Consider the following 27,603-nt stretch of genomic DNA (forward strand, 5'->3'; position numbering starts at 1 on the left):
CCGTTACGTGGTGCGCGCGCGACGGCAGCGGTGCCACGACGCGGACGTGCTTCACTCAGTTCGTGCGCGAAAGTCGTTACCTGCGTCACACGATAGTACTTGCTCACACGCGAACATTATTTCTACAGCACGCTAAAGCGAAACGAATCAATTCATCAGTCAAGAGTATCATTGTTTGAATTTAAGTGATCGAGTGCACAGGACCACAAACACCTAAAACAACAATAACCTTGTGAAGTAGTGAGAAAGCGCGTGACGTCAGAGACACCGGCCACCGCGATCATATGTTGGACGCGGATGCAGTGATGGAATGTGGAGTGTTGTTATGGTGACGTGCGATGGTGCAGTGTCTTGGATTACCTGGCTTCTAGCAGCAACGCCGCCACAGCGCGGTTCCTCCACGGGAACCATGCGTAGAAAAAGATGAGCCAGGATGCTGAGAGCTTGGTAATATCATTTTTGTAGTTCCACTCACTACTAATATTATCACAATGTGTTAAGATTTCTCAATCCCAGTGCGGTAGGATGAGGTGCGAACAGCACGAGGAGCTGTCTGACGACTACTGACAACGATCGTATTAGATCACTATTGAGAAAATTGCAGAGGCGATTTCAGTTTGGCTATTTATAATGATGATGATATTATAGACAGTAAATGTTGCTTACTTAATACTTGAGTGTTTACTTGAACTGGTGACGTTCAAGGCTGGCTACATACATTCTGCTTACTTATGACTTTTAATAATGTCTGCCTATTTGGTACAAATACAATATTTGTAAAATAAGTAATAAACGTTATAAGGCAAATAACTAGATATAATATTATATATGCATATTAAACGAAATATTTACCGGTTACATTAATGGTAAAAATAGCCTTTATCACACGACTAACGGGAAAATAAAGAAGTCCTGAAATAATACGAATGTCCCACGAAGCGGGCTAATTTGTAGGGACCTAGGGACCTAGAAAGAATTCGTGATAAACCATGGCATAAATCATGGCTCTTACAGCAGGGAAGTGTTTGTTCGTCTACACCTTCAATAATATGTTCTTAATTTGAAATAATTTATGGTCGACCGATGATTCAAAGCGTGGGAGTTGTTTTTCGCCCACAGAAGTGAATAGGCCAACTTACGTTTGATATGACGTTGGTATGTGGTACCCAATAAAAAATATTCTAATTTTGAAAACATGCAATAAAAAGTTTACTTTATCGATTCGTAACAAACATTGTCCCCAACATTCGAGCGGTCACAGCCATGCCTGCATTGACAAATTAGGCTAAGTTAACAATAACTTCCGTTTGATTGGTGTGCAAAACAAAAAATATTGTTAAGCAACACACTGTACATTGTACACTGTCATTTCATAAAAAGTATGGCACAGATGTTGATTGCGATATTTGTTTTATTATTCTGGCAATAACGCAAAATGTTGAAAGTGTTCGTGGGACTAGTGGCAGTAGCTTGCACACTACACACGCGCGCTTGCTCCAGTTTCTGAACCATTGTTAACTTTCAGATTTCCTTCTGTTCTATGATAAATGGTACCTATGATATATCACCTGACAGTAAGCGAGTCATAGTTATCCTTCGACTTGCTATCAATATAACGATGGCATAATTAAACCTAGAGCAAAAACTCAGCAGTATTTTCCTATTCGGTTGATGCTTGAGGTGCATTATAAACTCGCTTGTCTTCTTCCTTCTGGACCGGTCTTTCTGCAAAAACCGCTTCGGCTCTTCTTGGCATTTCATGCAATTCAGTAAATCATTGTATCACGTCAGAGGGTTGGTCTGGTGATCTGTGATACAGGATTTACATACAACAGACACCAGTTATTTGTAAAATTGCTTACAACAAATTGTTATGTGATTAAAATAAATAAATGATTATTATATTTTGAAACTAGAAGCTACCTATGTACAAGTTTACTCGACAAAAACTATGGTAGGTTTTCTTAATGAATATTATTTTCAGAGAAATTAAATATAAATACCACTGTCCTTAGGTTGTGCTGATCTACTCGAACTGTTTGTCTTTTAATGTTACCTGTCTCTTTCGTTGCGTTTGACCTCACTTCATATTTTCCCCAGGAGGTTATTTGTTTGGTTTATCCTGAACATAATAGATAGCTATAAATACTGACACTTCGGTACACCTATACATCTTTTTTCCCAAATCACAAGCTTACTTATAAAACCGCTTACTTTATGATACTGCAAATATTATCGTGATTTGCAGAAAAGTATTGAGAAACGTACATAGATACGAACATTGTGTCTGGGCCTAGTGTTTATGATAGGCGTATAAATAAATCTATCGTTTTGTTAGACCACGTCGATGCGCGAACATTTCGACAATCGCATTTTTCTGTAGAAAGTGAAACTCTCGGAGTCCGGACCTTCGGTTAGCACTTTCACGTTACATTGCGTTCCATAGAACTTTAAGTAAGAGCTCGCGTAATAAACAAGTTGTTTTATTAAAGTTACTTACTTCGTTGCCGACTTGTGATTCGTATACGTAATATGCTTAAAATATCTTTTACATGTATCTTTGTGTATACATATCTGACACTAATCAGGTTTAAAATTAATAAAAATAAAAATAACGTAAGTGCGTAACGACGTTCAGTTTCCTAATTTCAGGAATTTTACTTAACAGAAAATTCAGATATTCATTGTTTATAGCAATATATTAGGTGCTAAAGCTTTCCCTATGGAAAGCTGGAAGCTATTATTAGGTATGTTTTACTAAAATACATTTAACTCAGGTATCATTTTTGTATTTAATATAAATAGCTACCTATTATTACCAATATAGACTAAGGAATCGGTTTAGTAAGTAAGTACATGCGTTGTTTTATGATGAACTAAGTAGTGCAAAAATCTATGACTAGCTTTTTTAATGTCTCCTCCTGCCTTGGATGAGGCGAGAGGGACTCAGGTTCGTCATAAATACATATGAATGGTAACTTACTTTTAAAATGTCTGAGTACAGAATGTGTACAGCAACTAATGTACTGAGGTGTTTTGCAACAAAAAAAGACGATGTGATATCGCGCGTTGAGATCTTTTACACGTGACGTGTAATTATGTAATTAATATTATTCCATTCATTCATGTCTCCTTTACTTTAATATGTATATTGGGACAGCAAGGGGTCCTGAATTAGATTCTCAACGTTTACAAGTTATTTAGCTACGGCTTTCGAAATTAGCGTCTTTAAGTTTATTCAAAATTCTCAGTACAGGCATGGTTTTCTGTAAATTGGTGCCAGAATCACCCCGTTATATGTCACATAAAATTGTCAAAAAATAGGTAGTACATTTCATATTAACTATACTCGTGCCAGGCGTATAGCGTACAATAATTTGTTTAATATTAGTTGGTATTTGGTACTAACCAGTCAGTTTTCGCAATTTCACTTTTTAAATATCTCAAATCAATTAAGAATAAAATAATATTTTATACAACACACAATAATATTAGGTACTAGACTGGTATAGGCCCCTGACCAAATCGTAGTAGCTGCACGTAATGTAAGATAACAAAAGTTTATCTAGAAGATGCTCATGGGACCCACAACATAACTGATGAAAAGTACCTAAACCATATAACTCTTTCATTATTTCTCAGTAGAAGCATGAAGTCTGGATATGTGCCCGATATATGGCAATAGCCTCACCACCTAATAATAAGTGGGACTTACAACATAAATTGAAAAGTGAGTGTACATTGTACAGTGGCATTACGTGCTATAATATGCCTCTGCGTACCCCTTTGGGGTTTAAAGGCGTCACGATGTAAGTGATCTGTGTTTATTCCTTCTTTATTATGATTTCCGTGTGAAATAAGATATTAAAAATGTGGTTTTTAATTGTACAACTGCTAATTTACAAATTCCTGAAAATCATTAATTTAATATAAAACATTAATTATATTTTAATAATGATGACCTTGAACTTCAATCTGCCGTTTTATCATAATTATTGCTAATTTGCCAGACAGTAATGAGAATATGAATAAGAAATAAAATGTATTTATTTATTTATTAAAGGTTTACCAACAGCTTCTGTATAAAGAATATTAAGTACAGTAAATACATGTCAGTTTTGGGCTTATACAGTCGCCAATTATAGGTTAACCAACAATTTAATACTAAGTGATAACACTACAAGAAATATGCATGAATTTTAGAAACTACTTTAAATGACAATACCAAGAATAAGATAAAAAATACCTAACATTAATACAAACATAGTTTAATTTAGTATAATTACTCACATAGTAAAATAAATTCTGAACTATTTATAACACTTATAGAAATAATGTCACTTGCATCACTTGTTAATTCGTCGTAATCATAATTAAAATCAATAATATGTATATTGTGATATATGTATGTTACATAACCATAGGCTTTCTAAATCTTTTACAAGCATAAACATATAGGTTTATTTATAACTAGGTAGATTTAATAAGTTTCATCGAAAATACCAGCATATTGTGCACAAATATTTTTTAATCATGTAAGAAGTCTTAATACGTCCTTTTGGTACACCATAATTATCAACCACTATTTTTAAGTTAAGCAACAGCTAAGTGCCTGGCTGGTATTTTAAATAATTCCGTACGAGCTGTCGCTAGTACAATTACAAAGCACGAAATCTTAAGTTAGGTAACCGAAGTCTGATCAAGAACCATTAAACTTTTTCATTTAGTTATAAATACTCGAACTTATTACCTAACGAATAAATAACATTTATGAATATTGTAATTTTGCAGCATGGTACTTTGAAAAGGTTATATAAATTATTACAACCTGGATAATAACCTCTATATTGTGATATGTAATACTCGACTACAAGTAAGTACTGTATCATATCATGTTTACTGTTACTGTTTACCTGTTATGGTGTTTACGATTGACTAGTACGGCGATTTGTAGAATTTATGGTTTAATGACGTAGCCGTGCAACGTCATGACAGTGGCGTGTCGGAAAATCCGAGAGATCCTGCACATGCGTGGTTTCCTTGTCGCGTCAGTCCTCGGTGTAGAGCGATGGAGCTTGTCGCGGGCTCAGACGACGCGCGCCGGGCGTCGAGTGCGGAAGGCCATTACTTGTCAACGTTCTTACTTTACATTCAGTGATAAAACACACTTCCGAAAAATCTCGTTTAAGTACTTTTTGTGAAGAAACCAGTGAACTTATGTTGAATGAATAATATTCCATTGTGTTTCCTTTGTGATTTCTGTGACTGTGTACAGTGAGATAACATTTTTGTGTTTTTATTTTTAAACGTGTTTTGAGTTCAAGTGTAATTTGCATGGTAATTATTTGCTATACCAAGTAGTTGGTTATCTACAGGTATGTAGTTAATGCCAAGTTAAGAATCCAAGAATCCTTTAATGCCAATTATCCGTAATAATCTAGCTACTACTATGAACTATGGCCCTCATCAGCTGATCGTACATACATAAATGGGATACAGTTTTAAACAAAACCTATCACTGTTGCTTAATATTTTGAAGTGTTGAGTACAAAGGCGTTCATTAGACGCTGAGGATGACTAACAAAGATTCACGAGTACACATAATAATCAGTCATAAGTTTAATCTACTACCGTCGTTCTGCGAAGTTACTACGGTTGATAGCACTTAAGGCACTTAAATGTTTAGGCCTAATTACGCTTGTAGTAAATCACAGTACATAATTATGTGACTTATCAACACTTTGATTTTCACTACAAAATCGTATGGGTAATTCTTTTTCATTTACCCCCCAAAATAATTCTGAACCTTCTTGTATGAATTCGCTTAGTTGAATCTAATTGGATCACACGGTTGCTAACTGGTATTAAATCAAATTTCGAAATGTCTTGACCATCATCGACTTTCAAATACAAGTAAACGCTGTGATCTCTGAATAATTTACTGTTCTCCTTTATGTAATCATTTTTATCAAGAAAAACTTATCTAATCATGTTTAAAAAATGTAAAAAAGCAAATCTGAGACGAAGACATTCACTTGTAAACTAGAACACAACCAAGAAAAATATTTTTAAGAACAGCTTGTTTGAAATACTTAGAATAAACAGTAAGGAAAGAGGAATTTTGTAGGCACTGAAACAGTACGAACGTTACTCTCCTACTCGCTGATAATAAACTTGCCTACTGCCTAGATAATGAGTGTGAACACAAAGCCTTGCACAAAGAGTACACGCAAAAAGTCGCGGTTCGTATGGGTAGATGAATAAATGAGAGTGGTGCGTTTGGAAGCCAGGTAGGATTTTTAAAACCTTTTCGGTCCTTTGTACGGCGCGCACCTGACGACAGTTGGCGGCCACCTGTCGTTTTCACTGCGATTCTGTACTGTTGCCGTAGTCACAAGCAGTAAGGACGAAATTTCGGGCCATTAAACGCATACAAAACACCTGCTTTTGTAGCACATGATTTGCATTTTGGTGGCTTTAAAAGTTTATTTTTACGTAATGACATAATTTTGGAAATTACGCTAATGTAAAGATATTTGTCAACTTGTATAATACTCGTATTCTTGTTTTATTATTGTAATTGACAATCAACATCATCGATATGTTAGTTACCAGTACCTCGTATTTACCTTTACTAGCTATAATTAGAAAACGTATTTCACAAGCTAAACATCAATTAATGCCAGTTTTCGAGCGAGATATCTTAAAATACGCTCACACTGACCCAGTAAGGAGTTGTTTAGAATTCCTTTGAACGGTAGCCACTATGTTGCAATTTATTGCATTCGCGGCATTTTTAAGATGAAAATAGATATTATTTGTCATATTACAACATAGTTTATACTAAAGTTTATCAATTTGAAAATAATTTGATTAGATTACTTGCAACACGCGATACTCGTAGAAAAAAATGTAAATGTACTCTTAATGTACCGTGTGTATTTACTCGTAGTGCACGTCGACGGCCGCTCCCTTCCTCAATTATCCAATTTCCTCGTCAGATATCGACCTAGTCTACAGACATGTATTTTACGCCTAAGCAACTAAACTTGTTTTTATACCATAGTTATTTAGGTCAGGTATTTTAAAATAAAAAATCTAAAAGCTTAGTCTTTTCTAAGAATCTTAGTTGAAATAGTCTAATGTTACTCTAGAATTCGTTCGTGCGCCAAAAATTACAAACTAAATGGACACAAAGTATATGTTTCATTTGGCCCTTTATTAATTGAAGTTTTTAGGAAAATGTCTGTTCGTTGGATCAACATTGCGATCCATTTTTAGCAACAGATAATGTTAAAGATAGCACAGCGCCCACGTTGTGTACACGCCACAAAACGTCCAATTTTAAATATATAAAAGTACTTTATTGAAATATATTGAAGCTGTAATGAAGAAATATCTCCCTATGAATAAACTGAAATAAACCTGTGATGTTGACCTTTCAAAAGTTCTATTTATGGAAAGTCTATTACTGGGATAATTAAATCCCGAGCGAAATGAGCGGTTGAGAGTAGTTGATTATGACATAAAAGCACGCACTAAAATGTAAACATGATTAGCATAGCATAAAGTGCTATTATCTGTAGCTAGACTTATCTAACTTCTACTCACAGCAACAAATAAGTGTATTGTCATTTGTAACATTAATGCATTTCTATATAAAGTAGTTTAGGTACCCATATACTCGTATATAAACAGTTTTAGACTTACCGATCACTTATGTTGGATTTATTTTGTATCTTCTTGGTCTATATCACTATATGTACAACAGTAATTGTTTTATTTAAAATATGGACACATTATTCACAATCTAACTAGGTAGTAGGTAGTGGCCCCATTACCGTGACAATGAGTGCCGAGATAGGAATGGATCACATTGCACCTTAATTACAATCAGAGTTCATTTCATTTCATCAACACTACTACTGGTTTAATTAGATACTAGAGGATATGACTAATTTTGCAGTAACATTAAAAACTGATAAATAAAATATTGCCATAATTATGTAAGTACACATGTAATTCCCATTTATAGGGGATTAACAAATTGTATGGGTCCGACAAAGTTACTATAAGAATCATTTTATGTAATTCCCACAAGCGATACAGTGACACGTACCTACTGGATATCCCATCCCGAGTCGTTGCCCGTCTGAATGCGTTTACTCATCATATCAAATGATAAACAAGTTGTTCCCCGCTCGACCTTATCTCCCGACCTAGACCTTGACGCCTCATCTCGTTCATCTAATCTAAAATAGACTACACTTAAAGAGGTCTATTTTTAGCCACTAAATCTAATTATTGTCGTGTGCGATAGTTTTCCTATTCGATAACTAAAGGTTCTTATCTTGGCATTGATTACATAACCATTTAGTAGAATGAGTATGTAAAGCGGAATTTCTTTTTATTAGGCAGGGTTGCAACACAATCAGCTGGGGTCATCGGTGTAGAGAAGGGGGTCGCGATGAGTGGTATTTCGAATATTATCGATGACAGTGTTCTGGTGGAGCAAGTGGAGGTCGGGTGAGATGTTGGTGCGGGGGTGTGTGGGGGGCGAGCTGCGGCACTCGTTGGCGGAGCGCACCAAGGCGCTAGCGGCGCAGTGCCACGCGCTGCGGTCGCCGGCTCGCGCAGACAGGAGCTGTGAGCGTCGCCGAACCAGACACCGAAAATCTCAAACCCGGTGGTATGTCAAAGTAAGTTGGGCTCTACAACTTCCCCTGAAATACCAATTAAGGAGGACCATCACATTTGTATCAACAAGTTACTAGTTTAATGGAATCTTCAGCATCATCACGCTATTCAGTTCATGGAACTGTTATTCAAAGCTGGGAATAAATCTCATGAGTTGAGTGGTGGATTTCGAATATTTATTGATAATTAACTAATGTATGTATGTTTTATCAGATGACCGTTACCGAAATGGTATTTGTGTAGCCAAAAACAAAAAACAGGATTGAGATTGTTGTCAGTTACGGAGAAGCATCGTCATCTTTTTGTAAACGAATTTCTTCTTAATGGTGTACTTAGTGATAACTTGATAAAATTCGGCGATAATACAAATATACGAGGATGTATTACACACCGGATATTGGTATTTGTTATTACCACGACAAATGACGAGCTTCGTCCGTACGTTGACTCATACATTGTCATATACTCGCTTAATAAATATGTAAATGTGACAAACAACGCATTAATGAAAAATAATAACGATGTTAGGCGTTTATACCGTTAAAAATACATAATAACGAGAACTCTTTTGACCTGTTCTATTTTAATAAACGACATTTTAAACAGCAGCAAATTATACGGCTCTCTCTTTATTAGCAACTCCTATATTTTGTATTAGCTTACTAAATATTCAGATCGATGGAATGTGCTGGAATTAAAAACATTCTACTCCAAAGACCTGATTTGCAAACCAGTTACATAGTTATTTTTAAATTTAAGTATTTGTCTATTCTAAATTAACGAACAAAAACAATATAATGGCTGAAATAATACTTATTTACATATTTTTAAACTGAGTTCAAGGTTCACATGATAGCAAAACCTAAAATTCTTACTTTACTTACAATGTTTTAAATTAAATCAGCAATTGACGTGTTTCGGTGAATGAATTATACCTACAATGGGAATTTACAATTCAATTTTGAGTAAACAAGTCGATGTTTGGGTTTTAAACATTTACTGGAAATATAAGTGAGTGAGTAGCAACAGAACAACTGCCTTAGTTTTTTTTATTATAGTTTTTTAGTACAAGGTTCTATGGTTCTAGATAAGTTTATTTTAAATGTTATGCTAAATTGGAAATGATATGTAATAAAAGTTACTAATGGGTGCCTGGATTTTGCCTCCAGACTCCAGTTTTCATGAGTTTCCTTTGATATACTCGTAGATACTTGATAACTTGTTATCCTCTCTGTATAACTTTTTATCAAAGTAAACAATTCAATAAACGGGTTGTAGGTAGTTCAACGTGTAAATGAGTGATTAACTAGCACGTATTGATTTGTATGCGTTACCGAGTGCTGACGTCAGTGGTATTTAGATTCTTGATTCATGCTATTACGAATCTGAACGCTTTTCAGTAAATACTCAGTTCCTTTGGAAGCCGATCGAGAAGTGTGCTTGTTATTCATATTTAACTAGGATTTTTGTGTCTTTTTTATTTGTTATCATCAGTTATCTCCGTGTTCTGGTCCGTGGCCAGTAGTAATGTTTCGCCATGGAATGTAATAACAGTAGTGTTTAAATGTTTAGTTAATTTTGCAAAGAGTGTCAGTGAATCGTCTTATCTGGTACGCCTGCAGGCTTCGTTAGCAATGCAGGTCAAGGCTTGAATTATGTGAGCGTCAGTGACTGCGCACGCGCATAGGAATGCATGCGGGTCGCGCTCGAGAATGCGGCAGGCTGCTATACGGGCCCTGGACACAAGTCAGTTATTTGGTAACTATCGAAAAAGTATTGATTATAAATTGCCAGTGATATCACTATGCCGCTTGCAATCATTTCGTATAGCATACAAATACAATCAATATTCAATTTGATATCCCAAGGGAATGTAGTACGGCGTTCCTTTTACGGCTAACATTAACATTGTAGCTTGTAACAGCTATAAAACATAATATTTTATTGTCATCAGAGACTGCCATAAAGTCATCATTTTTCACATTGTTGTTGGGCATTATTGCTCTAATCAACAAAATGTATCATAATATTCTGTAACATAGTATAAAATTAAGATTAACGGTTTTAACATCGGATTTTCAAACAGGCTTTAAATCAATAATCGATTATTTCAAAGTTGTGTTCATAAGAGATTTCTACCTGAAAATAAGCAGCTTCAGTTCGTTTTGTATGTACAGAAAATTAGGACATGAGGGAAAATAGGTCATGGGGTGGGCTTAACCTACAACTGAAGCGACTTGAAGGACGTCCTTGAGATAAGAGCACCTTTATCACTTTACCGGCCCGAAACATTTGTATAACAGACGCTTACTCGACACTGGTTTGTTTTGTATACCTCGTACTAGTCGACCCAGCAAACTTCGTACTATATTATTATGTCATAGCATGAACAAGTTATGGAAAATGTGCTCAAAGTATTATCGACAAGATTCTGTTAATAATATTATATTTTATAATAGCAAGAAATCTTGATCAAGCTCTTGAGATTGTCGATACAAAAGATGATAACATACTTTTAACCGTTTGAATTTTAACCCATTTAAAACTACGTTACCTATTTAGGGTAACCGTAGTTTTATATTCATTTATTGTTTTAGAAGTGTTTTCAAGAATAGGTATTTGGTTAGCATGATGATAATTGTCTGAATAGGAGCGTATTGTGACCGCTTGTTTATGGTTCAAAGTATGTACATATCTACTTCAATGAATTTGTGTGAATCATAACCCAAGTGACGAATCGTTTATTGACGTACAAAGATGATCGAATTATGTGTGCATTATGGTAGGTCTAATTTCCCAGAAAATATTTGTCTTCTTGAGCCGGTCGTCTATACTGGAGGCTGTTGACCGCCTGTCAAAACTTGTCTAATAGATAAAAATAAAATTTTAGATCCCATTAACGATATAATATATTAAAAAGAAATGCAACACATTAAATGTTAGGTAATTTTTTTACCACCCCTGTCAAAAGTTCCGTATAATTGGGGCGAGCGTAATATCGTTCTTCAGGCACAATTTCAGGTTCTTTGTAATTAATTACAGCGAATAATTTTCGAAAACATAAAACTCAATTACATGTATATAATTAAATATTTTTAGGAATTATATTTGTGATTACTGGACTAACGAGTTAGTCATACAATTTAATCAATATAGAATTAACTGTTATTTTATGTCATCAATGTATCGATTAATAAGCAGAAATAACATCGATTTACCAGGAAAATAGAATTCCTAGTATCCCTATTATGTGGTACGCAATCTACATTTCAAGACTACAGTGCGTACACAGAAAAGTGTTAACTAAATGACGTACACATATTTGAATATTTAGGTTTTGTTTACTTACATAATGGCATATAAAGTAACCTTGTGATATTTTACGACTGTTAAGTAACACATATCACAGTAAAAAGTCGTGTATGAATGTCATAAATAGAGTAAGAAGATGGCATTCTATTTCCTGGCGCAGCAGCGAGGGCCACACACTGAAATAGGTCATAGTGCTCCATATGCGAAGGATGCTTGACATGTAACCAACAGCTACTACAACTAGGAACTAGACCTCTAATTGTGTGCTAGTCTCACTTTTAGATGTTGGAGAAGTAAATAGAATATTCTTAGTTCGCAACATCAGATAATGAGGTTCGGGTCCTTTTGACCTGAAACATATTAACCTCGATCTTTTCGAAGATTTCAAAATTAATTTTCTTATAAAATATATTTTATTATTGTATATAGAGCTCTGCTCTTCTTTACATTGTTGTATTTTTAGTTTTGATTTCTGTTGGATTCATTAAAATATGCTTATCAGCTACATAAGTGGGTTGAGGAGTTGCTAAGTACGGTCCTCATTACCATGCGCATAGATTTAGATACGATATGAAATTGCAACGCTGCGTGAATGACTGCAGGTTGTTAATTTGATTAGCAAGATGATAAGAGCTGTGTATTGCATGCCTGTAATAAGTAGGTACTGGGTCACCAAGTGTCTGAGGTGCCCTGAGGTCGTTGTCACCGTGACTATTCGGTCCGATGCTCGATAAGTATCGATTCCAGAGGTGCCGACGAACTCGACGTTATTGTTTGTTGTTTTTTCTCTTTATTCTTCACTTTAATTGCACGAAAGAATGTTGTTATGAAATAAAGTAGTGAGTATTTTGTTTCGATTCACCACTAGAGACTTCACAGTATATTTGCGTACCGATTGCGATGAACAGCGTTATAGTATCGTGAAATGCTCATAATTTTACGATTAGTGTGGTGTGTACATGTTTGTAGTTATTTTGTAAATTAGTCTTTTGATTCTGAGTGCTTCGTTAGTCTAGTGAACGTGAATGCTGAGTATCTAGTGGAAAATGTATTTTTTAGTGTTAATATTTATCGATTCACCATAGCACCATGGGCGCTTGATACAACATGGCATGGAGGTTTGTTCGTTAAAACAAATTCAATTGTTTTGTGTGTATTTTGTAAATTTTTATGTTATTTGAATAAAATAGTAATAAACATGACGGTTTCGTTAAAAGTACGTGCTTTAAATTCTTCTCGTAAGATTTCTCTATAAAAGTAGTCGCTTCATACTGCTTAGTATGTAAACTGTGGTGCTTACCTCGAGACTAGCGTGGAAAGTAAGAAAATGTGTGCAGTGTTGTTTTTCAAATAAGGAATGGTGCGAGTACACGGCTTTATGAGGTGCCTCTCTTAGCCGCAGTACATTGCAAAAGGAATGACCGACATTTCTTACATAGCGGTATCGGTGTCAGCTTTTGCCGACAACTCGCAAAGGGATGTCTCATGTGGGTTTCCTTTTAAATGAATACTCATGTGGCGGTGAGTATTCTGCCAAGTTTGAAAGCGAGTATGTCGTTTGAATAAGGGGGCTACGATAGGACTGTCTTGCCCAATACTTAGTGGGTGTTTGTTCCGGGTGGCATCAGTCGTGGTGAGGGCGCGTCGCCGGCCAAGCGCGTCCGTCACGCCACACGCCTGCCCCGAGTCGCACAATGCCCTCCGACTTCACCGCTGTCCTTTGTTTAACAACAGTTTTCTAATAACTATCAACTACTTTTTGTATGAGGACACGGTTCAATGTTTTAAGAAGTTGAGTAATAGGGCACCTACCTGTTACCTACTTTAGTTTCCTGTTCATTATTGTTCAAAAAGTTCGGCAAACTAAATGTTTTTTTTTTTTTTTTATGAAAGACTATGAACCCGAAGAGTCGGTCATTATGTACAGCTATGAATCTAAAGTAAGTGTACTCTTAGGATTTATTAAAAGGCGGCGAGAGGGTGCGTGCGTGTCAAAGTGTCGTCTGCGTGAGCCAAGATTACAACAGATCACTTGAACCAAACAATACTACCGTGAGGATTTTTCACTAAAATTACATCACTTAATAATATAATCTAATTATACAATACTATATTTGGCGTGGTTATGCAAGTGGTCTATAACGCAAATAGACGAGTTATATTTGCCGTGCATAAGGGTTGCACGTGACGTCACGTCATTATAACAGACGTTCGACGTGGGAGTGCGTCACTGAGGAGAGCCCCATCCCGTCTGGTGTTCGCATCAACTGCTTTCTATTTTCGGAGCCACCGGCTATCACCATCAGAGCCTCTTCACGTTTTATTGCCTCCATATAACAACCTGCGTCATAAACTCTAACGAATGAAAGATATCTTTAGACTGATATAATCTTATCAAGTGACAGAGGCGAGTGTGGCGTGCCAATGTTATGAGATAAATGACATTACCTTCAGAAATATTGATTAAGATTGTTCGAAGAAATAATACGTTTTCATAACAGCACTACGCTGTTTCGTAGCAGTACTGCGCAATTTCGTAGCAGTACTACGTAATTTCGTAGCAAAACTATATATTTTCGTAGTAGTACTATGCAATTTCGTAGTAGTACTACGCAATTTCGGAGTACCTTCATATGTTGATTTGATAAGTTTCATTCAATCACAGATCTGAGATTTAAATTGAAAACATGGCTCTTAATTTGCAATTTAATCTATCCTAACATTGACTGGTCTTCGTGACAAGTCGGTTCCATGTGTGTCGAAATAATAAAATCTTTTAGGCTTGTAATTCAATTATCAATTTAAAAGTATAATATTGACGAAACAATATTTCCACAAGCATTGTTTATCTATCGAAATAATAAACGGTACTCACGCTTCGGCTAGACAGACAAATACTAAAATAACAAAGGAAATTTTCCTGAAAAGAGAATTCCAATATTCATTTTAATAGAGCCAATTATTTGTATACGGCGCGACGGCACAGACTGACAGTTGCCGGTAATTGGGCTAGCTCGGTGCTAGGGAGGCATGGGGTGGAAAGGAAGTCACCCGTCTTAGGTCATGTACTATATTTAGATTACCTACCTACTGTAAGTTGCATGCCGATCGATATTAGCACTTTCAAACAGCATTACTAGCTACCGGTGAAACTGGAATAAAATCAACGCGTACCTGGCGACCTATTTACCGATGTAAATGCGATTCACGACGCGACGTTGATACATCGAATGTTCCCTATTCACCACCATGACTATGCAGTTAATGAAATGCCTTGACACCCCGCGCTGGATAGCTTGTTAGAAATTTCACTGTAATTTGAAGTCTTTAATATTATTTTTTACCTTGAATGCCAATTTCGATGAAACCCCTCTTTCTATTATGGTTTGAGTGTCACGTTAATAACCTCGTTATACAAAAAGATTTGTTTTATTTTCTAGGGTTTCGTAAGTCTTGTGTCGTAGCAACAACAATCGGATTGTATGGGCGTAAATCGGCTTGGGTCCTAAATTCTTGAGTATCCTAAAAAGGTTTTGTTAGAAGGGTCCAATGTTTAGTCATGAGAGATTTTTCAAGCGATTGCGCATTTGTGAAGGGTTTCCGACAGTTTGATGCGTGGGACGACAATCTACGAAATCAATTGAGTATTGTTGTTGCTAGTCCCATCGATCGCTAGAATGTTCTACTAGGAAATTACCTATAAATACGAGCTGGTTTACTGTCAGGTTTATTTCTGTATAAAATCCCACGAGCCTCATATCACTTGCTGAGCAGATCGGCGGAACAAGTGCGATCAATATCATGCTTACATCTCACAATAACTATCATCTTGAGAAATATGTAAAACAACTACGTATTTATGAAACACATGTATATTTTTCTTTCTAGTTAGTCATCATTGATAAATATTATGGTTAATTAGATAAATCAACGCTGTCAAAGTTATGAACCAACAGATTTCATACATAGATGTCATAAAAATGTTTATTCAGAAGATTAGAATCGACGTAGTACATGGTTATATTAGAGAAGAAAGGTCAGGCGGGGTCAGGCGGCGCCGGCTGGGCTCCTGGCGCGTTGTCAACTCTCGTAAAACTTAACAATTTGTACGTCGCGTAGCGTTTAACTGTGTTTTGCAATTACATTTCACAATCGTACAGACAATTACCTGTTAATTATTCCAACTGGGACTGGTTTTAAATGGCTCATGAAATACCGTAAACATTACCTAATAAATAATTTGTTAACTACCTAGTTATATGTCGTGATTAGAGTAAGATAACAAATAAAAATTGCTTGAAACTATTATACGAGTACATAATAACTTCTACAATTTACCAGGGAAGATTGAAAGGAAAATTCCAAAGTAAAGTATTTATTCAGGTAAATCGACTCACTTGAGTGGAGTCTATCGATTTTATTTGATGTTATTGCTTTGAACGTACTTTATTAAATTTAGGTTTGCTTAGAGCAAGAGTAATTTTTTTTATTGAAACCCGACCTCTCATGTTGTTTTACTATGGGTCATAATGTTCGTCTGATAGATTTGACGTGTTTACAAACACTAATTTTACACACATCGACACGACTGAATCGTTCAAATGTCTTATAACATGTTAAAGGTCGTTTAAAAAAAAGTGACTAGTACTTAGCAGTCTTGTTTACAAACATACGTTTGTTACACCCAACATAACTAATCAGCAGTCGGTATGGAGTGTATCGCAGTTTACAAAAACTGTTGTCTACATGTACAGCATAATATGTGGTTAGGTGTTCATTACAATTTTCAATTATTGATCGAAACTACTTTGTAGTTGAGTGGGCAAGTTATTAATCGCTTCATTGGGTGCGCGCGGGCATATCGCTTCACAACTCACATCGCCCGCTATACAACATACATACGATAAAACTATTTACTTTTCGTAAACAACGCTTATGTTTGCTCGTAAACAGTTTGTTTAAAAATGTTATCACTAACAAAATGTTGATTTTGGAATTATACATAAATACTGGCATAAACTAGTTTAATGGTCTTATCCTGCACGTTGTCTTTTGTGGTTAGGATTATGAAATGTATTGATAAGCTATTCTACAGTTTGTTTGTTTTGTTATTGACAATGTCTAGGAGGACGTCTATCGGATAATATGTTCGACGATGATAACATTTTATTAGTCATTCTTTTCATGGGTTAATTAATTTTGAATCAGCTGTTGTTTGTATAGTACTTTTTGTGTTACCTACAGTATTTTCGTAAAAGTAGATTCACCAATTATAATACACAGCTTACCTGTATAGTTCTTACTCTGATTTAGTTCTAAATGGGTATTATCGCATTGTGGATCAATTATTCAACTATGTCATGTCTAACGTCTACTAATTCAATACATGAGACGTGATAGTGGAATACATTTGAATGAAACGCTCATTGTATGTGTCTACTCGTACATATAAAACAAAGATGAAAGTTACATAGAATAGGCCAGCAGTGGGTCGCAGTTTCACATTGCGTTCTGTCCCTAAGTACGTGTATCCCGGTTTCTAATAATGTGTTATTTTATAATTAAAGTATGATTTTAGGGATTATACAATTTGCTTCCAAAAAACCTGATGTACGCGTTGGTTGTGGGAAATATGAGAGAATAAATAGTACCTATTCTATATTTACTGAACGTTTTAACACAATTAAATGATTTAGTAAGATTACCTATTGGTCGTGTGCGTAGCTGAGGGTCCTAATAGGATTATTATTACAAGTGGTCATACTGAGCACATTTAAGCTTGTTTGATTCTCCTCACATATGTGCAGGCACGTGTTGTCGTGTTATGAAGCCAACACCTGGGTATGGGGCGCGGCGGGCGCGCGCGTCATTGCCGTGCTCTATCGGTGTTTTTCACGCGATCTCTCCACGAAGAGAGCAGTCGCCGTGCGCCCGCGCTGCAGCGCCAGCGCTTCTGTATTGCCCATTTATATTTTGCAAACTTGTTTATTATTATTTCTGTGATTGATTGTAGTTGTGAAGTGAATCGTATAGTTATGCAACTCATTCTCAATATCCAGTAGAAGTCAGTAGGTACCTAACATTCCTAACAATAAATGTGTGAAAGTTTTTGATAGACTATGTTCGTTATGCGATATCCATGTAATATGCAAATTCACGATTTCATAATATCAACGTAGTAAAATGTGACGATAATTACACAGTTTATTAGACTGAATCGCCAGTAATAGTAGAAAACTTGTTATGAGGGAGAGTTGGTTTTGGATCATTTATCGAGTGTCAGTGATTAAGAGGTGACAGTGGTGCTTAATTGTACGAGGCGATCAAAAGTTGCGTAGTGTCGTTCTGGAGCCGGATGCCGAGGTGGACAAGTGTGTCGGTGTCCGCGTCCGTTGCGATTTCTCCCGCGTCACGCACGTCCGCGCTGCTCGCATACTCGGTTGCCTCTCGCCACTGCCGCTGATGATCCAATTACTGAATTACTGGATTTGCATGTGGAGGCATTGTGGCGGTGCGGTGCACTAACAGAGCTAGTGAAAGTGAGCGTGATGCGGGAGGCGCTCAGCTGAGCTGAGGTGACGTCGCGCGTGACGTCGCGGACATGGGCCATGTGGAGGATCTGCGGCGTCAGTAAGGCCGAGCCCGCGCTGTTCGCTCGTAACCTAGACGATGATTATGTAAGCACTCTCTTACAGACACCACATACCAACGACCGTACTCTGTTGTGACACTTTCCTTATCTGCTACTCGCTGTTGTAATGTTCCTGAACTAATAACTTGAAGCTGCACATGCGTACCTTTACGCATACATTTAATAGGTGCCGTATGTACTTGACGTGATAAATAAACATATTTTATTATGAATTCTACGTTTAAATATTCATTTTTGAAAACGATGCAAGTGTTGCTGGTATCCTCAGATAGTAATAAAGACGACAATGTGACTGGAATAAGTTACCTCTATGAGACGAGCGGTCATGATGATGTATGACGATAGCCTGTTATTTCATACAAAATGTATATGTTGAGCTGTTATGTTGACCTATTGGTGGTGTGTTCCAGCAGCCGACATGGCGGTTGTGGGGCGAGGAGCGCGTCGACGGCGCCATCTACACCGTCTACCTCAAGAAAGTCCGCTACCACCGACCTACACGGAGCGCTTCTAGTGTGAGTATCTGCACATTTCTCTTTACTCTTATCAAAAGAGTTTCAAAATTGACATTTTAATTTAGAGACTGGTTGGCATCGGTGTTGGTTAATGGCATTTAGAAATTCAATTAAGATGATTTCAATATTACAATAGCTGTTTGCGTAACATTATACTCGCGTTATCGATGACTTAATGTCCTATGAGGAATAACTTATGGAAGAACAACTCAGTAGCCAGACCAGCATTTTCAGAAATTGATCATGTTATTATTGAACCTTTTCAAGTTTTGAAATTGAAATTTATTCTTATCGAATCAGTAAATGGTAAACAAAGCTGTATTAGTAGCTGTGGCTACCCTGGAGATATTTTAAAACCATCACAATAAATAGTTTATATATGTGTGTGAAAGGAGTATTTATTACCTAATCCAAATGGCTTCGTTTTCTAATCTGTTGCACGAAATGTATTGCAACGTTTTCTATGAATATCTAATGGGTCAATAAAACAAACGAGATAGTTTGCTCTTTACGTTATCAAAAATTAATAGTAGGCATATTTTGTTGATTAAACTAGTCTTATTCAGTAATGTTTGCTAATTACTTTATTATGTGCAAATGACTGTAAGTATGATACATCCGAGCGTTTTTGCATCATGCGCTTCCAATGGAATGTCAAATTGTTTGTTTATGTCATTTATGTATTGTGTTTTTAATAACGACGATGAGTAGCTGTGTAATCATTTTAAAGCTGATTAATTTATAATACATCAACACTACATCATTGTCATAATATATTAATGAGCCATACTGTCATTAAAACCATTAAAACTCCAAATGCGAAATCAAATTTAAAATTAGCACTGTTTATTCAAAAGTAAAGCTCAAAAATGTCTGACAATAGTAAAATTATAAATGGCAACTCAGTCATAATAAAATCGTGTCTCCAAACAAAATATGTACATTAGTGGCAGTAGATACTAGAATTTTCTATTGTGTTCGTTTGTGCAATACGTAACCGTTCCGATTTACGGTATGCGATAACATTTTGTAGAATACAAAGTGGCTATAAAACATCACGGATCACTCGCAGTGCCAGAGTTGTATTCATGTTTATATTAACTGTACTGTAAACTTCCCGGACGACCGACAATGGTGTACAAGGTTGTTCATGACAATTACTGAACGTAATTTTGGCGTGCACCATACAATTTATAATTCTTTATTACCGTGTATCTCTTAATTAGTCCGGCGTGTAATGTACGGTTTGGTACGATTTCCAGTTACATGGAGCGGTGTAGCGCCGAGTAAAATAGAATGAACTGATAGTACAAATGCAATTAAAATTACAAGATTTCTAAGTGATACGACAATATTATTCATGCTTATAACGACATTAATTCTATATACTTAGCTATAATCTACCTTCAGATACATAATACATAGGATAAATCAACATATTTTAAATGTATAAGCTCATCGTAAGTTTGATTTTTGAAATTGTAATATAGTCAATTAAACGCAAATAAAGTCAATGCCAATGCTATTTGTTTCTGTCTGTTTGTTCGATTATGTGCTTTACAATAATATTGATTTGTAGCGGTACAAGGCCGTATCGCTTTAATATCGTTCGAATCAAAACATTGCAGTTACGATCAGCTGATGACAAAGACTTCGGCCATATGCAGAGTAGCTACACAATGAATCATGTCGAACCACATTGTTGCCATTCGTAACACACCTATCTTTGCTTACATTCCCAAGAGTACGTAGTCTTCGCACCAATAGTTACGAAATTATAATCATCACTTGAGAATTGAGAGAGAATAAAAGAGATTACATGTTAAATAAATCAAGGAAACAATAGCTTTATGAATGAACGACAAGATTTTTCCTTTCTTTAAGATTACAAATATATTACTAACTCCATTCTTTACGAAAATAATTGTGAGAAAAAAGTGACGGATTGTTTTAGTAAAAGTCCGATATAAATATCAAACATATCTGTGAGTTCTGATTACTTTTGATATCTAGAAAGTTGATTAGGAAATTCTTGGTACATAATGTAGATTGTAGAACCTACTTATATCATGTCAGTATCTTGAATGAGTATTATTCTGACATACATAAATCAGCGCAAAACACGTTTTAAGACAATACCTATACACATTATTTCGATACAATGAGTGAAACAGAGAACTATAGTAAATGTAAGATGTGGGAACCTTAAGTCATTAGTTACTTAGTGTTGTTCTCTGATCTCACAATGGCTTGACAACTAAATTGCATAAAATTACATAGTTACATGTACTATCTCGTACTTTATGTGATATTAAGTCTGAATGCCACTTTATAACTATGGTTAACTGACTTTCTTAGCTTTTGAATCTTCATATACACTCTCACTTTACTGTTAAACTGATTATTAATTATTTCTTTCGCCTTTTCTTATTGTGTTAATGTGCATCGATTCAAAGAACGGTCTTTTCCCAAGTTTGTTATTACCTAAAAATACGGCTCGAAAAACAATGTCAGTATAAGCGGAAAACCACACTGAAAATTACGTACCTACCACATTTCTTACTGTTCCTTCAAAAACACGCTACTCATTTAATACCTGCCGCTTTCTGTATTTCCCCATTACACATAAGTGTTATTACTATAAAACACACATTGTCTTTCAGTTTTGAGAATGACGCAGATTTCGATAATGGTCATCTAAACCATTATTTTCCTTATTTTGTTGTACAATCGAGCAAAATAACAGTATGGTGACTACCATTGGTATATTATAAACTGCAACACGTTAGTCATCAGAGACTATGATGAAAACTTGTATCATTCCCATAGTTGTTTAAAAAAAAATGTGTTGTAGGTATTATACTTATTTATTTTTCGCATTTGTCCTCATACACGTGATACAAGGATAATTCTGATATAAACTGATATTCAGAGATAAAACAGCACAGGAAAATATTGATTTATATTCGATTTTCATATGTTTTTTTTTATGTATGGATTTTTGAAAGAAATCTTGATGATGACGAATGATTTTTCAAAAAGTCAAATCAATTAACTAATCTAACTAATTAACTAATCCATTAAAAACATGATGTAACCTGTGAATTATATAAGTGAAAGCTTATTTAACATGTTATAGGTTATGCATAACATTGACATGTACAAGTAATTAAATAAAAATTTGGTAAATCTTCTTCCAGGAGTCAGATGACGAGATCTCCCACTTGGAATGGGAGACGGTGCGCGTGCGCTTCGTGAAGGCGGGCACTGTCGAGCGGCTGGTGGAAGCGCTCGCTACCGACGATGGCGAACTCGAGTCCACATACGTTAATGTTTTCCTAGCTACATATCGGTAAGTTTACTATAATCTTTAATTAGGATACTAACTTCAATTCTCATGATCTTCATTAAAAATATAAATATGTAGTGAAAATAGAATTTGAATGATTGAAAAACCGGTTTAATTAATTTTAATCAATGTTTTTGTTTTGAGATTGTCATTTGGGCTGCCAATAATTATCTATCTTCTATACTTCTATACTTATAATAAATCTGTAGAGAGGTCAATTCTGTACATGAAATATATTTCCAAAATAACTATCAGTGGGTGATTAGTAGAATCGATAATGACGCCAAAAATGCAATCAGAAAATTTTTTGTCTGTCTGTCTGTCTGTATGTTCTTTATAGAAACAAAAACCACTCGACAGATTTCAACGAAATTTGGTACAATTGTTCTTCATACTCCTGGGCAGGTTATAGTACACTTTTCATCACGCTACGATCAATAGGAGCAGAGCAGTGAAGGGAAATGTTGGGAAAACCGGAGAACTTACTCCATTTTTGAAGCTTCCGTCGCGTGTGCAGCCTTAATGGTTAAAGCTACACAGAAATCATGTATTACGGAAATATTCTCCTTAAAATTGTTTAAAAAATATTCCACGACAGCAAATGTCTATCTTTTATGGTTGACTCATTGTTGATGTCATTGTCAGAGTTACTCAATATGGAGAAATAAAACTTCCACGCGAAGACCGACATCCACGCAGACGGAGTCGCGGGCGGAAGCTAGTTTTAATAATATTTATAGGGATATCTCAAAAGTAAGATGATAAAAACTCCGATTTTTTAATGCGTAAAAATAAATAATCAGTTCTCTGACCTACTTAGACAGATATTCAGTTTAAATTATTCCTTAAATATTCAATGTATGGTTGGTATTTGCAGATCTTTCGCGGAATGTAGCAGAGTGCTGGACCTTCTCTTGCGACGATACGAAGCGCTGGCTGCGGAGGAGGTGCACCCGACTGCAGTCGACACGTCGCAGCAACATCGAAAGTGAGTGAACTTAAATTCTAGTTAATTAGCCTGTATTTTTTCTTTGACTACCTGCTTGATTAAGTGATCGGAAGCGCAAGTACCGAGGAAATAAATTAATACCATGGACACAATTCCAGTTCGAACTGTTCCCGGTGTCTAAAATAGGCTCAAATCTCTTTACGTGGTACCTAGATAAAATACTACCAATAATTTGTTAGGCTACAAGGTATGAATTAATCCAAAACTTCTTATAAAACTGCAAATAGTTCGTAATAAAGTTGTGAATGATTAAGATCTCTATTAAAGAAAATTATTATTTACTTATCATTACTTAAGTATTGAATGGCATCGTATATGTTCCAGGACTCTAGTTGCGTGTCTGCACGTGTGGCTGGACACGTACCCGGAAGACTTTCGTCAGCCTCCTCACCACCCCGCACTGCAACAGCTACTCGCCTTCACTCAGGTTCATTTGCCAGGAACAGAACTACATTCGAAGGTATGATAAAAAAGTGTTGAACGCTTTAATAATGTGTTATTTTACACCCGTTGTCAAATAACACATTATTACGATGGAACGTTGTCTGATTGTGTGTATATTTGCAGGTATTGCAGAAGTTAGCTGTATTCAGTGCAGAGCGCAATGGGTGCGGGGTGGGCGGTGCGATGTGCCTGGCGGCCGGTATGCGCGTGCCGGCGCACCACACCAGCGCGTACCGGCTGCCGCACGTGCCGCACCGACACTTCGCCGAGCAGCTCACCCGCATGGACATGGAGCTCTTCAAGAAGCTCGTCCCGCACCAATGCCTTGGCGCCGTCTGGTCTCGCAGAGACAAAGACCGCAATCATGACGCGGCTACCGTTTTGGCAACTGTAAACCAATTTAATGCCGTATCGTTTAGAGTGATATCTACGGTTCTGGTTGAACCCAATTTAAGGCCACTCGAACGAGCTGAAATTTTAGCAGCATGGCTCGATATTGCCCGAGAACTGAGGGTACTCAAAAACTTTTCTTCATTGAAAGCGATTATCTCGGGGCTCCAGAGTAACCCTGTTTATAGACTGAGAAAAACGTGGGCATTACTAGCTAAAGAAAAAGCTGAATTGTTCGATGAACTTGCGCGTATTTTTAGTGAGGACAATAACCGATGGGCTCAACGAGAGCTACTCATGCGTGAGGGAACCGCTAAGTTCGCAGATACAGTGGGCGAAAATGATCGCCAACTACAAAAACTATTACACGAACGAGGCTCTCCTGGCGTCAGCCATGGAACCATTCCTTACCTTGGAACTTTCCTAACCGATCTTACTATGATCGATACCGCTATTCCAGATACGGTAGCCGATGGGTTAATAAATTTCGATAAGCGACGGAAAGAATTCGAAGTCCTCGCGCAGATTAAGTTACTACAGGGTGCTGCCAACGCCTATCACTTGCCCTCTGACTCGATGTTTGATCGGTGGTTTGACTCGGTCATTGTGCTGGATGACCGGGAGTCATATCAACTGTCTTGTCAGATCGAACCGCCTACGAATCCACCAAAGGAGAGGCGACCAAAGAAAATAAACGAAACAAATAGCCATGGCCACAGAAAGAATGACTCGATTGCTAGCACGAGCTCAAGTAACAGTTCGCAGTTCTATTGTGAGACTGACGGCACGGGCACAGCGTGGAAGAGGGACAGCCTAGAGAGGAGGGTGTCACCGACGCGATTATCGCACGGTTCATCATCGTCGTCACTACCTTCCCTGGATGTTTCGCTGTCGAGTGCCAATAGCGGACAGAAGCCCGCCAACGGGAAGGTGGGAGGAGTCAGCCCTGCAGCGCCGGGCGTTCGCTCAGGCCCAGACTTCTATATAATTCGCGTGACTTACGAGTCGGACTGCGCTGAGACCGAGGGCGTGGTACTGTACAAGTCCATCATGTTGTGCAACAATGAGCGCACGCCTCAAGTTATCCGTAACGCGATGCTCAAGCTCAACCTCGATGGTGATCCTGATGGATATACCTTAGCGCAGGTTCTTCCTGAAAAAGGTAAAATGTTCAATTCAAATTATTTTCCGTTGTATTTATTGACTATAGATATTTCTTTAATTTATTTTGTAATACTATAGTGCTACACGATGTGACTATCATAATTACTTAATTTTTTTAATATTTTCAACAGCAACATTTACCTACCTGAAAACAAAATTTAACAAATCTCGTTACTTTGTTACAGAGATGCTGCTGCCTGCGAATGCGAATGTTTACTACGCGGTGAATACCGCATACAATCTGAACTTCATTCTGCGCCCGCGCAAGACGCAGCAGGTGGAGCCAGTGGTCAACGGGAAGTCGCGCGGGAAGCGTCCCTGATCACAGACAGTGTCCATTTGGTAGACAGCTATTGTGCTTAAAGACTATATAATCTGAGCGACGACAGTTTTGTGTTGTGGCGGACTCTATAACGGTAGTGACAGACTTCAAGAATCGCATTTATTGTTTCAACCTTTTCCATAGACCTCCGAAATTGGTTTCTTGTTGTTTTTAGATGAAAAAGAAGATTTTTTGTTAATCACATATCATAAATCAAAACAAGGTTTAAGAAAAATGCGAATAACATAATTTACATTTCATAATTTTATCGTTGCCCAATTTCGAAACAGCGAAAAATGTAGTCTTGGATTGTGTGCGCTGTTTCCTATTTGGCTCTATAATAAACAGACTATTCTAGAACTCAATGCAAGGATTTTGCACACAGCTTTACAAGTGGAAGTTCCTTAAGTTTAGCAACCGTGCCGAAACCAGACTTATTACTTACCACTGTGTTCCCATGTATTCCTAGCGTGCATTTCACGGTGTCTACGATGTATTATTTGTACTGTACTCATGTAAATAACTTAATATAATGCCACCTCTAGCATAGAATGTTTATGTATATGTGAATTGTCGTTTGTATATAATGGTTTGTAAATAAGAATCTCATGAAATAATATTGTAGTATAATACTGAGCCAAAGGCAATATACGTCTAATAGCAAGGTGCTGTACCAATTTTGTATAACGTTTTAGAAGCTTTAATAGGAACATGTTTTATAAATTGAATTTCGTATTGTATTTCTAATTGATAGAGTTTATGTGTTTCAAAGTAAAGAAGGGTATAAAGCGGGAACAAGGTGACTCAAATGATGATCACAAAAGCCAGTCGTTGTAAGTCATGTTTTTGATATTATAAATATACATACATTAGAATGATGATGGATAGGAAAATTTCGTTTTGGACTGGGAACGATCTAAATATAACTGTTTTTATTTTATTTCTTGACTTCTACCTGGTACGTTTGACCTGACAGAGACGTATATGTACTTAAATGTTTACCCATAAAACAAATGTTTCAACATAAAGTGGTCTTGTAGTTACACTAGAAGTAAATGTCGCTTTAGATATGTGTTCATTGTTGTGAATGGTCTCCGATCGACGGCCATCTTACGAAGCCCATTTTGCACACAAGTAAGTTAATGAGTAGATCGTAAGCTCTACGTACTTACAGCCATACATTAAATGTACTGATATTTGAAATAAAATTTTAATTAAAGACAATATTATATTATCTATGTATTACTTCACCGTGGTATTTTTATTTAATACCTATGTACTGTACTAATTCTTTTGACGTGCCCATACGCATACAATAAAAGTAAGATTCACGGTGTGCCTAAAATAAATTATTATTTAAATTGTATCGTTTGTAACGTATGTAACTCGTATTGTGTTATCCTGCATAATATAATGTATTTATGTTACCTACTCTATTGAATTAAGCTCAGAATGACATTCATTAAACTATTGTTCTGTAAATATCTGTATTATCTAACTGAAGTGTAATTTTTGTAGTTTTCCACCAGTGTCGCTGTAACATGTTTATATTCGTATAATAAAAGTTAACGAAATCTTTTGTGGAGACTTTTAATTCGTACAAACAGAGACCTTCATCAAAATGTCGATTGAAATTCAACCTTACTTAAGTTTTATTTTACTTACATTACTTACACACTTATCAGCACTCGAACTGCCTCTCTCAGTGTGACTATAACGACGAGTGCCTACTTTATTTAGTGTCCTACA

At 36.4% G+C, this 27,603-nt stretch overlaps 1 protein-coding gene across 7 annotated transcripts; it reads left to right on the top strand.

Moving 5' to 3' along the window:
• On the top strand, positions 1–27,433 carry LOC118273734 (ral guanine nucleotide dissociation stimulator). Of its 7 annotated transcripts, none has more exons than XM_050707290.1 (8): positions 5,049–5,337; positions 8,415–8,699; positions 19,075–19,176; positions 22,377–22,528; positions 23,403–23,513; positions 23,859–23,994; positions 24,102–25,530; positions 25,718–27,433. In XM_050707290.1, exons 2-8 carry the CDS (start codon positions 8,493–8,495, stop codon positions 25,852–25,854), a joined length of 2,274 nt encoding a protein of 757 aa, XP_050563247.1. In that variant the 5' UTR covers positions 5,049–5,337; positions 8,415–8,492; the 3' UTR covers positions 25,855–27,433. The 7 variants fall into 7 exon arrangements, with proteins under 7 accessions (XP_050563403.1, XP_050563435.1, XP_050563247.1 ...); XM_035590870.2 differs by having other exon boundaries at positions 5,050–5,337; positions 19,072–19,176; XM_050707446.1 differs by lacking the exons at positions 5,049–5,337; positions 8,415–8,699 and adding an exon at positions 1–447 and having other exon boundaries at positions 19,072–19,176.
• Positions 27,434–27,603: the final 170 nt, after the last annotated feature.

The sequence above is a fragment of the Spodoptera frugiperda genome, chromosome 1 (assembly GCF_023101765.2).
Source record: "Spodoptera frugiperda isolate SF20-4 chromosome 1, AGI-APGP_CSIRO_Sfru_2.0, whole genome shotgun sequence".
In the NCBI taxonomy this organism is placed as follows: Eukaryota; Metazoa; Arthropoda; class Insecta; order Lepidoptera; family Noctuidae; genus Spodoptera; species Spodoptera frugiperda.